Source organism: Drosophila santomea, chromosome 2R (genome assembly GCF_016746245.2).
Source record: "Drosophila santomea strain STO CAGO 1482 chromosome 2R, Prin_Dsan_1.1, whole genome shotgun sequence".
Classification (NCBI taxonomy): domain Eukaryota; kingdom Metazoa; phylum Arthropoda; class Insecta; order Diptera; family Drosophilidae; genus Drosophila; species Drosophila santomea.
Window position 1 is genome coordinate 20,571,565 of NC_053017.2, and position 15,803 is coordinate 20,587,367.

The 15,803-nt window shown below is 44.0% G+C and overlaps 2 protein-coding genes across 2 annotated transcripts in view; both read right to left on the reverse strand.

The window, feature by feature from the left end:
- LOC120445396 overlaps positions 1–9,141 on the reverse strand; it is a 45,106-nt gene extending 35,965 nt beyond the window's left edge. The window contains exons 1-2 of the mRNA XM_039625807.1: positions 9,038–9,141; positions 8,500–8,979 (exon numbers count right to left, since the gene is read on the reverse strand). The gene's annotated coding sequence lies outside the window, so the exon portion shown is untranslated. The remainder of the gene's footprint in view (positions 1–8,499; positions 8,980–9,037) is intronic.
- Positions 9,142–11,920: 2,779 nt separating this feature from the next.
- Positions 11,921–13,315, reverse strand: LOC120446827 (splicing factor U2AF 50 kDa subunit). The gene has a single exon (XM_039628008.2). It carries the CDS (start codon positions 13,237–13,239, stop codon positions 11,926–11,928), a length of 1,314 nt encoding a protein of 437 aa, XP_039483942.1. The 5' UTR covers positions 13,240–13,315; the 3' UTR covers positions 11,921–11,925.
- Positions 13,316–15,803: the final 2,488 nt, after the last annotated feature.

Genomic DNA, 15,803 nt, shown 5'->3' on the forward strand with positions numbered 1-15,803 from the left:
CTGCCACAGCTTTTCCACATCTCTATTGCCATTGCCATTGCCTCCCCCATTTTCCATTTTTCACAAAGTGGCCAGCCGGAGACAGACCGCAACTAATGTAAAAACAAACACGACACCAGCGACCAAAACCAATTTGCACAATGCACTAATGTGGACTGGAAGGAAAGGCATCACATTAATTTGTATAACATATAAAGTTCAGCTAGGATGTCTCTATTAAGGCAGCTTACAAAAAGTTCTTAAAAACATGAACTATGCTCAGTACATAATAATGTTAATTATAGTAAAAAGTAATCTTATCTGTAGAAAAACATGGCACATTTTGCTATTCCTGAGACCACAGTGCAGTCTTGTGTAGGGATCATGATGTATAGACAGTAACCCGACCTGTTCTGCCAGCGCATATTGGTTGTGCACACACGTGTTTCTGTTCTTCTTCTCTTTTTACGAGAGTGTATGTGGCGCCAGCAGAACACCCACACGTTCGCCCCTTGCCACGCCCCGCCCACTTAGTTTACTCCTGAGCCTTTTTCAAGGCGCCCAACGACAGGGAAACTCGACGCGACGGGGGAAGAGGAAAGCGGCGACTAGGCGTGAATTATGACCTATTGAAACCTCAAACAAGACCCATGCCGCACAACAACGGCAACTCAGAGAGACTCACTTTTCCCCCTTTTCTGCCCCTTTTCTGCCCCTTTTCCGCTTTTCCCCCCACAGGACGCTCCTTTTTCCCCGCCTGTCTGCAATTTTTACTTTATGACTTTATTCTGTCCTCGTTTTATGCATTTTTTATGCCGCTCCGTTGCGGTTTTCTCACTTTGTTGGCCAACAAATCCACTAACATGTCGAAAAGCCACCCCTTTGGCCCCGAACGGGTTAATATATCCCATATACACATACATGCTGTATATATAAAGCCGCTCCCCTCGATCCTGATCCCGTTTGAGTTTGTTATCCCTGCTGCATTATTTATGCATTATTTAGTTGGAGCGACAATTATTGGCTGTCGGACAGCTTAATGGGTGTGGGTTAATGTGCCCCACATGAAAAATGAGGGTATTATGAAACTTTAGTTTCTAGTTTAAAGTTGGCAAACAAATGGCGCAGAGCTGAACTCCGTGCTTTAAAGTATAGAGGGCAATATAAAAGCAGATTTTAAATTATGTACACACAGGCTAGTACGAGATGGTAATTTAAGATGTGTGTGCTCCCATTTTTTATCCGCACGTTAATCATTCGCCTAACCATGTGCATCATAAAAATGCGCAGCAAAACTCCAATTAAAAGGCATCTAAAAAAAAAGTATCCACGTGTCGACATTTAGGTCCAATAAAAAATATGAAACGAACCGCCTCGTGTCGTGATTAAAATCTATAGTTAGAAACTGAAACTTTTGGTAGTTTGAAACGTAAACAAGCCGAGAATTTGTTGCCACCCAAAACTGATGGAACAGACACATAAAAGTGCGGCCAGTTCGGTTGGCTTTAATGCAATTATATATCCAAAAAGGAAAAAAAAAATGGAAAAATTTAGGGCGAGCAGCAGGGAGAAAGTGGAGAAAAGTTGAAGTGAGGAAATTGCGTGCGAAAGGGAAGAAAATTTATTGGTAAAACAGGACGAAGAACGAAATTAAACACGCGCAGTGGAGTCGGTGACGCCCTCCCATTTTGCTCCGCTCGCATAAAAAGTCTGAATTATGTTCCATAATAAAAAGTTATGACTGTAAAATTTTTTAATTGCACATTTGGGAGTTTTCCGCACTTTTTTCCTGTTTATTTAATTTGAAATTCGTTGTTGGCTCGGCTCAAAGACACCGCAAGCAATTTTATTGGCCGACTTCATGCTGCCAAACAAATGTGTCAATACGACCAGGACAAAGTTTTGCCATTGCGGTTAAACCCAAGTTAAATACTTTAAGCAAATGCCCCGGCTAAAAAGCAGCTACAAAAATAATTCTCCTTATTTGTACTGCATATAAAATGATTCAGCCTTTGTTCTTCGCTTTGCAGCTTTGGAGCAGCAATTAAATGGCCGCTGGGCGAATGTGCCTGCTCACCGAGTTTTCCACAGAAGTGTTTTTCTCGAGTGACTCCACTTCGGCGGCTGGAAATTAAATTATTATTATTGGCAAACTTCGAGACTTCAAGACTGCGAGACTTCGAGACTTGCCCAGGAAAGATGAGGCCCGCAGTTCTGCGGATGAAAGCCGAGATTGACAGGGAAATTTGATAGACGCCCCTAACTTAAAAGTAAACACAAATACAAATTTAATACACTGTTTGTCTAGGGAACTCGAGGTTCGCAAATATGGTTGACGAACAGAGTGAATATGATTTGTTTTCAACAAGGTGCCAATTAAATTTTACCTTTGGAATTTAACTGTCATTCAATCAAATAGTATTTAAAAAATCGTTACCAGAAAGAATCAGGATTTGTTGAGCAAAAACTTGACTGCACACTATTTGCATTGCCATTATTAATTTTCACATGTATTGTTTAGTTGTTTTTTATGATTGCCATCCCTGTTAGAGGTTATATTTATGGCTTTCTGCCTCATTTGCATTTGTTTTATTTACTCAATTACTAGCATTTTTAATAGCGCGAGTGCTCTTTTTTTTTAAATATTTAAGCTCTCTGCAATCAGAGAAAACTAATCCAAAGTGGTAAAATTCCAAACTCCCTCCACAACTTTGGTTTTTTATGTCCGCAATGCCCCACTTTGGTTTGCCCCTGCCCACCAAAGAATTTTCTTCTCTTTTTTAAGCAAATGACATCTGCCGTCCATCTGCATTTTTGTTGGCGAAGTGTCTGGCTAATTTGCTTCTGCTTTGCTTTAATCTGGGCGAGTAAATTTACAAATTAATTAAAACAACAAACCAACGAGGGCAAAAAAATGTCTGCAAAAGTGGAGAAAGTGAGACGCGCAACAGTCGCGGGGCCAAAAGTCAAGAATATTTCAAACAGGAGGAGCGTGGCTAAAAGCAACCAAAAAAATATCCCCAAAAAACACAGACAAACAGCCAAATTAAGGCACTAAAAACACAGGCAGACAACAAACAATGAGTAGTTGAAAAGGCCAAAATACCGGGATGAGAACGCTGAATTTGAGAGCAGATTTGGTTATCCTCCTCCTTTTTAGCCACAAAATTCAAGGGACACAACAACAACGAGGAGCGGGAAAACACGGCAGAGGCTACAATAATAGCGGTGGAAAAGAAGAAACAAACTTCAGACCCGTCGGCAAATGTAAAAAAGTCAAAAGTGGCAAAAACGTTGGTAGATGATGATGGGGCAAAAGGACCTTTTCTGCGGTCGGGCTGTCGGGCTGGGAAAAGCGCGTGGAAACGCACAGAAGTAATAATAATAAAGGAGGGAGCGCTCCAAGGAGTGGGCGGGGGACGGGGGGCGGTGGGTTCTGGGCGTGGTTTGGGGTGCTAGGCGATTTCAGTGAGCCGAGAGTAAATTATAAATTAACGCTGCAGGCGACGCGAGGTCAACTTGGCGGTGTCCTTTGCTCCTTCACCTCACTCTCTGTTGCTGCTCCATCGTTTTGCGCTGTTTTTTGCCGCTGTTCTTTGACTCACGGACACACACGCTTGGCCCAAGGATCCATGTCCTTTCCCAAGCATAAGTGGGTGGTGTGTCGCGACTATACAATACCCAGTACTGAGTGCTTGCCAATCTGAAATGTTTTTCTTTCAATCATGTATCATTTCACTTCAAAGTGAGTTCAGTAAATTCTGAGATAAAGATTATTATAAAAGCTGTAGCTTCTCAACTTCCCATTAACTCTTTTTTTTGCATATCATTTTTGTCTCAGTTGTCCTTGTCAGGATATGCCCCAAATTCCAAAAACGCTGGGTATCCGGCAACAAAAAAATGTAAACACGAAAAACACACATACAATGGGAACTCGGCACGCGGCCTCAACTGACCGCAAAAAACATAACGAGAGAAAGAAGGAAGCGGGCGAAAAAGCGGGTGGAGCTGGGAAAAGCCCGCGGGAGGGGGAGGAAAAGGGGAAGGGTGGGTGGGTGGATTGGAGGTCGGCGAGCGTGGACAAGTGCTTCAATTGGCGTTGGCGGCGATAGTAAATTCTGTCCTGGTCGCTTTTTGGCGAGGGGATTTTCCGAATTACCAACGTGGAGTTCAAGTGCAGTTGGTGGGTGGCGAGTGGAAAAGGGAAAAGGGGATGAAGAGCTGAGGGGCAAGTGGCTTGCCACCAGATGACATGATAATTGAAAATAAGTTGAGATTTGGCCAAGGGAGCTTAAGGGTGGAACAATCTGAAATTCCACTTGCTGGTTAATAAAGTTAGCGCAGCCAACTGGTTGGAAAAATCAGGAGTAGGAGATAATTGAATAAGAATTGAGTTATCCATTCGATTGTTCTTATAAGTTTAGGCTTTGAATAAATTTAAAGAATACTGACTTAAAAAATTAGCCACTAATGGTGCCCAAAATATTGCACCAACTTCTAGGCAAAAACTTCCCCCCAGCCAAGCAGAATATGTCCAAAAGTTTTAAATAGCGCAGCTTTATTTCTTGCACAACTTTATGAAAAGTTGAATTTAGTTTGCTCGCTTCTGCCCAAAACGATTTCTCACTAGCACAAGTTTAAAGTGTGTGTTGGCTTGATGGTTGCACTTTTGTGCCTGTTCCCCGGGGATCCCCAGCTGCTCCACCGCCTCCCGTGCTCCCCACTTCACCCCCGGGAGATTATTCACCCAGTCATGCATTCATCCAGGCGATGTCCATGACAAATATGCGGGAAACATGAACATGAGCCCCCAAGGGGCGGGGCTGACGGGCACGCAGCCCCCGGCGAACAGGTGTGGGCCAAAGGGGGTTGGAAATGCGAGAGGTGGGGGGCGGGGCACGCGTGCACAATTAAAAGTTTCATTGACTCGCAACATGGACATGAACGGACATCCGCTCCGCTCGCGCAGGATCCTTGGGGATCCGATATTCGTGCATAAACTTGTGCCTAGTTCGCTGTCATGATTCGAATTTACTTTCCAGATAAGAGTTATGCAAATTACTTTGTTATTTAATCCTTGTGTGTAATCCGCTTGGCGTCATGCTGCAGTACCTTCAAAACTCAGCGCTTATAATTCTCAATCACTGACACTGTGCCACACGGATCTGCGGCAGTTGCAGCAGCAACATTTCACGGCAACACCAACTTCAGTATACTGCGATTATGCGACTTTCGATGTCCAGATATCCAGGGATTCAATTACTCGGCTTGCTACCCTGTGTTTCTCTCACGATGTTGCTGGAACTCGCGACGAACTGGGATCTTGTTGGGCACCAGGCTCGCTCGGTCACTTTTTGGATTGACTACCGACTGCGGGACTCGATTTCTAGCACTTCTTGCCACAAAAGCATTTTCGAACGAACACAACGATTTAAACGCAACAGCCGCGCGTCTTGCGATTTCGAATTCGAGTACCACAACGCTTGAAACTCTCGGCAATACTAAACGCAATTTATGAATCGAGTCGGCGACTGCATCGCGTGTGGATCGCATTGCTCGCCTGTGGATGGCATGTTAACAGTGCGCTCAGTGCGCATGCGCCGCCTCCGCGAGAGAGCATGTGGAAGCTATGTTAACATTCAATGCGATTCCCAAAGGAGTTTTTCTGCGGACCAATAAGTTACTTGATCTTGTTACCCAAAGTTTGAGCCTTGTTTTTGCTGCCAAAACAAAACCAGTTTGCTCAGAAATACGCAGGAATTGATTTATATTTACGGAAATGTTTTTTCCTTGAATCTTTAATCCCTCCTTTGGCTTATTTTAATGGAATATTTATATTTATGTACTAAGATGTAACTAAATGGAACTGTATATAATAAAATAAATTATTAAAATCAAGAATTGCACTTGCCTTAATTTGTTCATAGTTTAGTAAAAGATCACATTGCGTTTACATTAGATTAGCATAAAAATTACTTTTACATATGCCACAAAATGACACACATTTCGAATGACTTCCACAAACAAAAGCAGACAGAATTAGAATCAACAACTCGCTCACTCAGTCCACATCGTCCACTGTCCACAGCAGACCGTAACATACGTTCCGAGAAACATCTCAGTGGAACCCAATTGAATGTTATCATAGGGAAATTGTGTGTTATCAAAAAAAGAGATGTAAAAAATTTGGAAAGGCAATCAGTGAATCGAAACCCCATGAAATCATATGTATATGTTAGTTGATAAATTTGAAATAGTTATAAACATACCGACTACGTAAACGGAAATATTAATTCGGAGTTATACCATCCACAGAAGGAAAAGTACGCAACCTGTAACAGTTTTCGGAGTAGCGCGCTGTTAACTTAAATTTTCTTATTGGAACTGACCTATGCCATTGCGACACGCCGAAACTTAAGGACCATTTTAAAGGACTTTAAAAGATTTTGTTTAATTGCCGTGCAATCGATGCAGCAAATTTTTGTACACATTCATTTAAGCTTTAATAAAATTATATTACCGGCTTAATTATTTTTGCATATCGGTGCTGCGAAAAATGGCTTAATACACATTTAAATAAAGTGCTGTGAACTTAATTACGTGTAAGTGGCCACATTTAAATTTAATCCTGCAGAGTTTCAATTTTTTTCCATAACTTCCCAGCAACAACGCCCATGGCACTACGCCCGAGCGCCAAACAAAAGATGAAAATCAGGTAACGAAAAAATTAAATGATAAAAAAGGAAACAAAAACACGGGAAAATCAAACAGAATGCAATGGTCACATCGCCGAGTGGGATCTAAAGGGCATGGCATCGAGATCATGTTTATCTTTCGATTTTAATCTCGCTACCATCTGAGAAATTCGGTTGGGCCAAAGTGCCCCAAAATTTGGCCGTAATAAGACTCTCAACTTGCCAACAAACCCGCTGCATGAATGCAATCTGAATAAAGTGCGCAAGCGGAGGCCAGAAGACAAATGCGGCACCATTCAAGCTATTAAGGCATCGAATCACAATGGACAGGAATGGTTGGAAAAAATAACGTCAATTTTAATACCAATTAGGATACTTTTTTCTGCCCTCGCCTCTTCATTCGAATGGAATGAATGAAGACCGCCGGGGAAAATGGGAAAAAGCGAATCCAGAGTGAAGTGGAGTGGAGTGGAGTGAAGTGGCGAGTGCGTTGGAGCCTGCAGAGCGCGACAAACAAAGGAAAGGAAACCTGTTCACCTGGACGGCAGAAGGGCGGCAGGTGCAGGTACATATCACCAGCAAATCACCGGTAAGGTGAGCTGGTTCTCTGTAGCAAAAAAGATTCCAAACTAAATAAAGCAGGGCACAAGGCAAAGCAAAGCAGAGAGCAGTTGAAAGATTAAAATCAGCAGCAACGCAAACACAGCAGCAGCAGCAGAGAAGAAAATAATGCAAATTCAGATGAGTATCAAAAGTTGAATTGTGTGGATGTCGACAGCCGAAAAGGGGGCGGCGGGCAGCGCAGGCCGGCAGGGGGAGTGGCACTGCAGCAGCATACCAAACAAACGCCAGGACAAATGCTCGCCAGCAGAGAATGAAGATGACTCCCGGAGCAGCGGGCATTCATCAGTGGGCGGACCCCGAAGTTCACGGCATTTATACAGCATTCACAGCATTACACGGCAAAAAAAAAGCAATACACAAACATGGACAAAGTCCGTGGAAGTCGTCCTGAATAGAAACGCGGAAGGTCAGTGAACCATTCGGTTGCGCCACAGGTATGGAGGTATGTAATCTGCACTTACGCTTATAAGTTCACTCCACTATCATCAACACGATTCACAACAAGTTGTCAGTCATCGACGAAACGACGACAGGTACTCACAAAATATAACCTTAAGGGGAAACATAAATATTGATATTCGACAAGCATAATATTGTGTCGTATATCGAGCAGCGAAAATGTGGACAAAAATGGCCAGGAAAATATTCAAAATCAACACACTGATGTTGGAAAGTGTGCCGATTAAAACGCACTTATTGAAAACTAATAATACTTTGCAAAGAAAACATTTGGCTTCTGAACCCTGCACATTTTTCGTGCATCTTTCTCGCAGTGCACACGACAAGAAGGACAGTTGAACAACAAAATTAAGTCGGACATTTAGTTTGGATTATATGCCGGGCCAGTCGAAAAAGTCGGGCATTTTCGAGCAGCTTAAATTGTGTTTTTTCCCCATTGTCTCGTTGCTCGCTGCTCTTATTGTTGCTCCACATCTGGTCGCTTCTTGGGGATTATGTGATTCGGCTTCACTTGGGGTCAAAGTTGACACGCATTTGCATTCGAGTGCAGAGCAAGAAAAGCAGGAAAACAAACGATTTAAAAGGTTTTGCGGCACAGTATCAAAGCAAATGCTCGAAAAGTAATGGTTAAATGCTGCCTCAAATCGCCAGCTCTCTCTGGGTCACTTGGATGTCCTTTTGGGCGACTTCCTCGTTCTGGTTGCTCGGGATAATCTGCATTATGATTTCATTGCCGACTCACCTGTTACACCTCAGGTTCTCAGGTTGCTCTTGCTTTAGTTTCGGTTTATCCGCTCGTCTCTGAGCCTGTTTTTCTTAAAGGCCTGGCGCTTGATTTTATGACCCTCATTAAGTGCGCTCAGGTCGCAGGTTATATTCGCGCTGGTCCCTCGGAAAACTCGGGAAAAACCCATTCGGATGCCCACCGCTTCACCGCTTTTCCATTGTTTTTCCTTTCGGCGCCGTAGGGTGTCCACAAATGGGTTCTTCGAACTCGCGTCTCGGATTCGGGATTCGGGAATCGAGACTTGGTTTTGGAATTGTGTAAGAGTTTAGAGAGACAAATGGCTCTTGAGCCGCGTAATAGATCAGCGGAATTATCTTGTAACATTGTGCTCCAGCCAGTTGAATAGCCAGCTAATGGGTTAGTTTAATGGTGTTAGGGGATGAGGAGAACTAGTTCAATGTAACTCTGCAGGATGAGGCAGCTAGATTTATGCCCCTGAAAACGAGGTAACTCAGATGAATGGTTTTGCCTGTCGATGTAGGAAATATTTCACCTTTCAAAGCAACACAATAAGACCAATAGAAGTGGTTAATAATGTAATTTTGCTAAGATAATCACTTGCTTGTTTATCAGTGTAGAACTGAAGGTAAAGCCCTGGCTCACCCTAGAAAAACCTTTTATATTTAGAAGCGCCAGGTGTATTTCCTTTGCTTTATGTTCTATTTTAAGCAGTGGAACGACTTACGCAAATAAAACCGAAACAATTTTCGCGGCGCCGGAAAAGGGAAAACTCCAAAGCATTTAAAGAACGCTTTTTTCGGCATTTGCGCTCCTATTCCGCATTTATTATCGCCGGGCAAACAGTTCAAAGCGAAACAAAGCTCTCCAATGATGTCGTTTAATGAATTTTTATCTGCGAACGAGACGGGATGTTCCGGGGAGTCCTAGAGGTCATAAAAAGGGTTCACAGACGATTTGCTCGAATTAATTGCGCTGCCATTAACGAAGCGGCGTGGAACTCTGGAACTCTGGAGCGGGATTGGGATTCAGAATGGGTATGGAAATGGCAGTGACAGGATATGGTTGGGCGGAGAATACCATCCCACCATCAAACTACCCAAAAACCCCAGCCACCCTTGCCTTGCAGTTGAAATTTCGGAGAAATTATTCTCGCTGGTAATTTGTTTTTAGCCTTTGTTGTCGACTATGAAGGGGAAATTACAGATTCGCCTGAGCTGCTCAACAATATTTGTTTATTTGATTTTATTTGCGTGTTTTGTTCGCCTCTCCATTTCTTATTTTTTCACATTTTTTCGGGCACCGGAAATGTGAATTGAATTGCGGGCAAACCAAACAAAGCAACAGGTTCTGCTTAATTGAATTCGGTCTTCTGCCCTTTGAGCAGAATAAAAAAAAAGAAGCTGCCTCCTTTGCCCGCCTGATTTTTAAATAATTCAGAGATTAACTTCTGGCCGTTGATTTGCAGCAGTTTAGTTCATTAAGTCCGTAGCTTTGTCTCTGAACTTTTCCGTATATCTTCATTAAATCCGTACAAATGCGAGATGCCTATCGCGATCATTAGAAGAACAAATTTTTATGCATTCCCTGATATCTGAATAGAGTATCTGTAGTTTGGTATCTTTGGCAAATTTATACTGCGCTCGGCCACCTAAACTATCATTAGTGAAACACAACGTTCTGCAGATCCAACTAATTAAGTTGGATAACTCGATGGGACACAAATCAAGTGATGGATGCGATAAGTGAAGGAACTAGCTTCTGATTCGATTCTCTGCCAGCCACCAAAGGGAGCAATCAACGAAGGTGAAATGGGTAAAAGAGTCGTTTAACAATCGATTTTGGAGGAAGGCGTTGCTCTGGCAGGAGCCCAATGATTATCTACTACATCATATTCAAATGAAATGATGAGAATGCAATTAAAAATGCATAGAAGCCGCCGGGATGAAGGGTTTTCTAGTCGCTCGGGTTCACTCAACTGTGGCTTTTGATTGCTCAATTTCGATTACCTAACATCCAGACCCTAACCTCGGACACCAACGAAAGAAGGGGGTGGAGAGGAGAGGGAAGTTGCTGGACGAGATTAGAAGTCAATCCAGTTAATCCCCAAAGCGCAGCTGCCAGCTCATAAAAATCAACGAAGGAAAAAACTACACAATCAAAGAAACCCTTTTGAGTTGATTCCTCTCTCTCTCTCTGCCACACCTCGAAAGTCTGGAATTTTTATTGTATCCGCATCTTTATGGGCGTTTATTAATTACCCATCGAGGCATTGATTTTCATGGGACAGCGCAGCGGCATCGAAAGAAGTCTCTTAGTTTTTCGAGTTTTTCGGTGTCCCCCGGGAATGAAAGGCTCGCCTTCAGATCGTCGCCTCCTCCGGTGAATGACAAAAGTCCCAGGCGTTGGATTAATTTCTGGCCACGGTCCACGTCCCCACGTCCCCACGTCCACTCTCAAGTTCTCAACTGCTCAACTTCTTGCCCATCCTGCTGCCTGGCACAATCTCCTCCAGTGCGATAAAGCGTTTAGCTCTGGTCTTCGTTGCCACTGATAAATCGCTCAGTCTGCAGATGGAGATGGGCTTTCAACGCTCTTAGCATGGCACTGCGAGAAATGCGCTGTTACTCTTTATCCGGAAGAAGGTTTTATCATATAGAGAATAAACGGTTTCTGATATTTCATTTCCCATCTCTGAAGCTCGTTTCTCTCCGTGTGCGAACGCATTTCATTACGCGTACGAGTATTGATGATCTTCTGTCCACCAAATGACCAAACTTTGAGATAAGAAAAGACCCCAGGCGAATGCGATGCCCCAAGCCCCTCGAAACGTGAAACCTGAGAAAATGCAACCGTGCGGCGAGATAAGCAGCCGAAGAGAAGCTTCCCCATTGAAAAGGCATTAAGGCATTACCTGGGCATCGTAATAAGAGGATAGGATGGTAGCTGGGTAGGTGTGAATATGCCGAGAAATGCCGGCGATAAAGCGTAAAGTTTAAAATTTTAATTAAGCAAGAGCTTTGCGCCGACTCTTCCAGGGGAACTGGAATCGCAGGAGGAGCAAAGGAGGAGCTGCTGCAGGAGGTGTCGGATTTTGAGCAGCTTTAAGGATTGCAGCTTAAGTGGGTCTGCCTAATTGAATCCCTGCCTGCCATCGTTCTTTAGGGGCGCGGAGGCGTGTCCCCACATTCCGGCCCCAGATTACTTAAAGCGATTTCTTCGGCATTAAGCAGAAGATATCACAACAACACGAGTCGAGATCTGGGTATTAACTTCCTCAACGCTCCTGGCCTTGGCCACATCAGCTCACCGATTCAACAGCTGTCGAGATGAACTGACTAGCAGCGACAAGTTGGAGATATCGGCTTATTAAATACTTGTACAGAGATATGTATATTGTTTATAATATTTATGGTTTAGATTTTATTGGAGATCATCCTGCAGATACTTGTCGGGATCGTAGAACGAGGTCATCACGATGCGCCCGCTGAACTTGCGGCCACTCAACGCCTTCAGGGCCTTCTGCGAATCCTCCACGGACTCGAACTGGACAAAGACCTTGCCACAGCCACGCTTCGGGAATTGGCCAACGGGGCGTGGGATCTTGATGCTCCGAACGTCTCCGTACTTGGCGCACTCCTGCTTGATGTCCGTGCGAATGTCCTCGAACTCCTCGTTGTCCAGCAACTCCTCCGGCAACACCATGTTCAGCAGGCAGAGAATCTCGGTGGGTGAGCCGGGGTCTAGGAGTGTGGATATTCCCGGCACCTGCACAATGGGCTGTTGTCCGGAGAGCCCGTTCTTTCCGCCGGGAATGGATCGCTGGACAACCAGCCTGCGATCGCCCAACTGCATGCCATGCAAGCCAGCTATGGCGTGATCAGTGACCGAAGGATCGAAGTACTCGAAGAAGGCGAATCCCTTGCTCAGGCTTGTGTTGATGTCCTTCACCAGATTGAGGCCCTTCAGTTCGCCGAAGGACTGCAGCAGATCCTTGATCTGGTCCTGATCCAGGCAGGTGGGCAGGCCACCTACGTAGATCTTATTGGGCGAATCGGGGACAATCGAGGACACGGCCATAGTGGAAATCGGAGGATTGGTGGTGGTGGTGGCCGGCAGCCTAAATGACCTATAGCTCTCCATGTTAGAAACACGAATCGAGGGCACCGGCTGATAGTCGTGTGGCCTGCGGATCTTCAAGATCTGGCCGCGAAAGATAATGCCATCGAAGTTCAAGGCCTGGGTGGCCTCGTCCATGGAGCGAAATTCCAGGAAGGCAAAGTTCTTCTCCAGATTCGTTTGACAGGACAGCACAGCCTTGCCATCCAAATACAGTGCACCCTCGAGTCCCAGCGCCATGAGCTGTTGATTGAAGAACTCCATCATTTCCTCCTCCGTCACTCCAAATGGTATGTTGCCCACATACAGCCGGCGAGCTTGTCTGGTGATCATCGCAATTGCCGCGGATTCACCCGTGGGCATGGCATCCGGCGCAATCCGCGAGGCAATCTGCCCGCTGGCCTGCATGGCCTTGTACTGCTGCGGAGTCACCTGCTCATATCCCTCCGGCGGAATGTCCCAGGCGCTGGGAGCCCGACCCGAACGTCGCTGCAATCGCGACCTGTCTGCGAAAATGGTATCCGAACGGGTGGGTCGGGATCGAGAACTGGATCGAGAACGGGAACGCGAACGCAGGGCGTTCCGAGAATATTCCCTATGCGGCCGCAGACGACTCATACTTTTCCACTAGAGTCCTCGAGAAAACTGCTTGACAAGTCCCAAAATTACAATAGAAATTCAGGTTGATTCAGGGTGACAATTGAAGGAATCGATAACAAGCAATGTGACCGCACCAAACAAACGTTCTGTAACGTAAATTTAATTATTGTTATTTGCGCTTACCAAATTTAAAATGTTCTCTACAGTCCAGCAAATTTGTTCATTCAGCATTCACATCTATCATTTAATGTATTCGATGCCAATGGCGAGCTGAAAAAAAAGAAACAATTAAGTCGTTTATCATACATCATCCGCATAGTTTTCAGCTTTCTATGCGACTTATATCGTCGTTATATCTTTCAACAGAAAAACGTATCTACGTGTGTAGGTAACGTATCTGCGGGTGCATTTCCAGCGAATAATCATAATCATCATAATTTCCGTTAATATCGCCAATCAATTATAATTAATTGGCAACGGCTCTCGCCCGCAGGCCGTTTATTATTTAAGTAGAGAAGAAGCAATTTGTTAGGGGCATGTGCTTTTTTTTTGGGTTCGTTTCTAGAGCTGCGTGTGTCTCCAACGCGATGTGTGGTCCTCCGAGCCCATCTCTTCCCGCAGGGGTTCTCTCCACGGCGGAGCAGGGCATCCCATCCTCACCGCATTCCTCGGAAACGCGACAACGACTTCATTTGGAACCGAGGGGCGACTCAATTAATTCAGAAAGGCGACACAATAAAACTGTCAACTCAGATCGCACAAAGGAGGGATTTCAAACATTTAGGGGAGTACTATTCTATTCACGGAAAGTATCCTGCTTGCACAACGCTACACAGAACAAAGTATTTGAATAAAAGTGCCATCTAAATACAAGTTAAGAAATTTACGCTTGATTTTTTCCTCAGTGGATTACCTTCTACGCATCACCATTCCACACTTAACCCCCTATAAACAACTTTGTCGTACCCACAACCAAGTGATAATTTATGTGCCGATCCTCGATCATCGACTGCACCACACGATCGCCTGCGGCCCGGGATCGGAGATCCTTTGTGGTATCATTCCCCATCAGCTAGGATAATGGTCTACTGTTTAATGGCTATTTGATGGCCCGGCGATCGCGCACAGATAAAGATACAGTCAGAGATACAGTCCCAGTCATGATTCAATGCCAATTTGACACTTTTGAGGAGGTGGCGGCGGGGGTGCACACTAAAATGCAATCTCTGTCCGGCATTAAGCCTAAATTAAATATATTTCATCCAGTGTCCAAAAACCAATTAATTCTTTGTCCGGCCGCTTGGTTCCAATGGCCAGAACCTGTCCACAAGCCTGACAAACGCAATTAATTTGTCCATTTAAATTCAGGCTACGTTGCACCTCCGCCCGCCGATTTTCTCACATATCCCCCCCACATTGATGTCCATCGATAATGGCGATGGCTAGCCAGATGAGGATGACGAAAGACCCGACTCCACATCCACATTCCCTCCGTTCATTTTTTCGATCAGCGACTTCGATTTTGGCCTTTTATTTGAACAATAACACGCTGGCGATAAATTAATTTTTTCCTTGGCACGCAAACACAACTTAATAAAAATTCATAACATATTGTGCCGCGTCAGAGTTTTGGCCACATCAACGAAATGGAAATCAGTCAAGAGGCCAAAACCCACGAGCATATTAAAGTCGTTCTTCTCGATGGAGAATTTTTGATTGGGTTGCGTGGGAATATCAGAATATAATTTCAGAAAATTAATATGAATGTGGTTTTACATAAGTAAACTATTAAAAGTGTTAAAAATCATTATTACTTGCAGCTGCTACTTACATTTATGCTCTATTATAGTAAATTCTATTATGCAACTTTATCTAAATTCGACGTTTCTGATTTTCTCATTCGAAAATATTTGGATGAATTAAATTCCATAATAAATTAGATAACAAATCCGTTTATTTCAACCAGGCTTATTCCACGTTCGTTTCCCATTCGTCATTATTTCCATTTAGATATTTCATCCCAAAAAATAATATAAGCGAATTTGTGTTTTTATAATTAAGCTGCCGTAAAAAATTCTTTGTTTGGTTAGTCGCCAGATGTCGAGGAGCCGTTTAAATTTCAGTATTTGTTTTGAAAAATGTCCACATATATTTTGCTACCAATAGTTTGTTTTCCATGCGGTTATACATCATTTTTTGCCGGCTTGTTTGTGTGACTTTCAAATAAAACACTGGCATATTAACGAGCAACGAAGACCTCACATGCCGAAAGAGTTTGTTGTGATAAAGTGCCTGGGACAGATTGGTATTGATTCACATGGAGGTCGAAGGCAAATTTGTGAGGTGGAACGAAGTCCTCAGTCCTCAGTTGCGGTCAAAACCAAAACGCTTTCCACGAATTTGGGACCCAAATAAAAATAAGAGCAAATAATTTTATAATGAACTTTGGGTTCGGGCCGATTTCATTGATGGCTGATGGGTTCGATTTGGATTTCGATTTCGATTTCGGCGGCACCAATTGATTTGTGGCCTTAAGCGTGTGAACGTGATTTTATTATCAAATATTTTCCATGTTCTGTTAG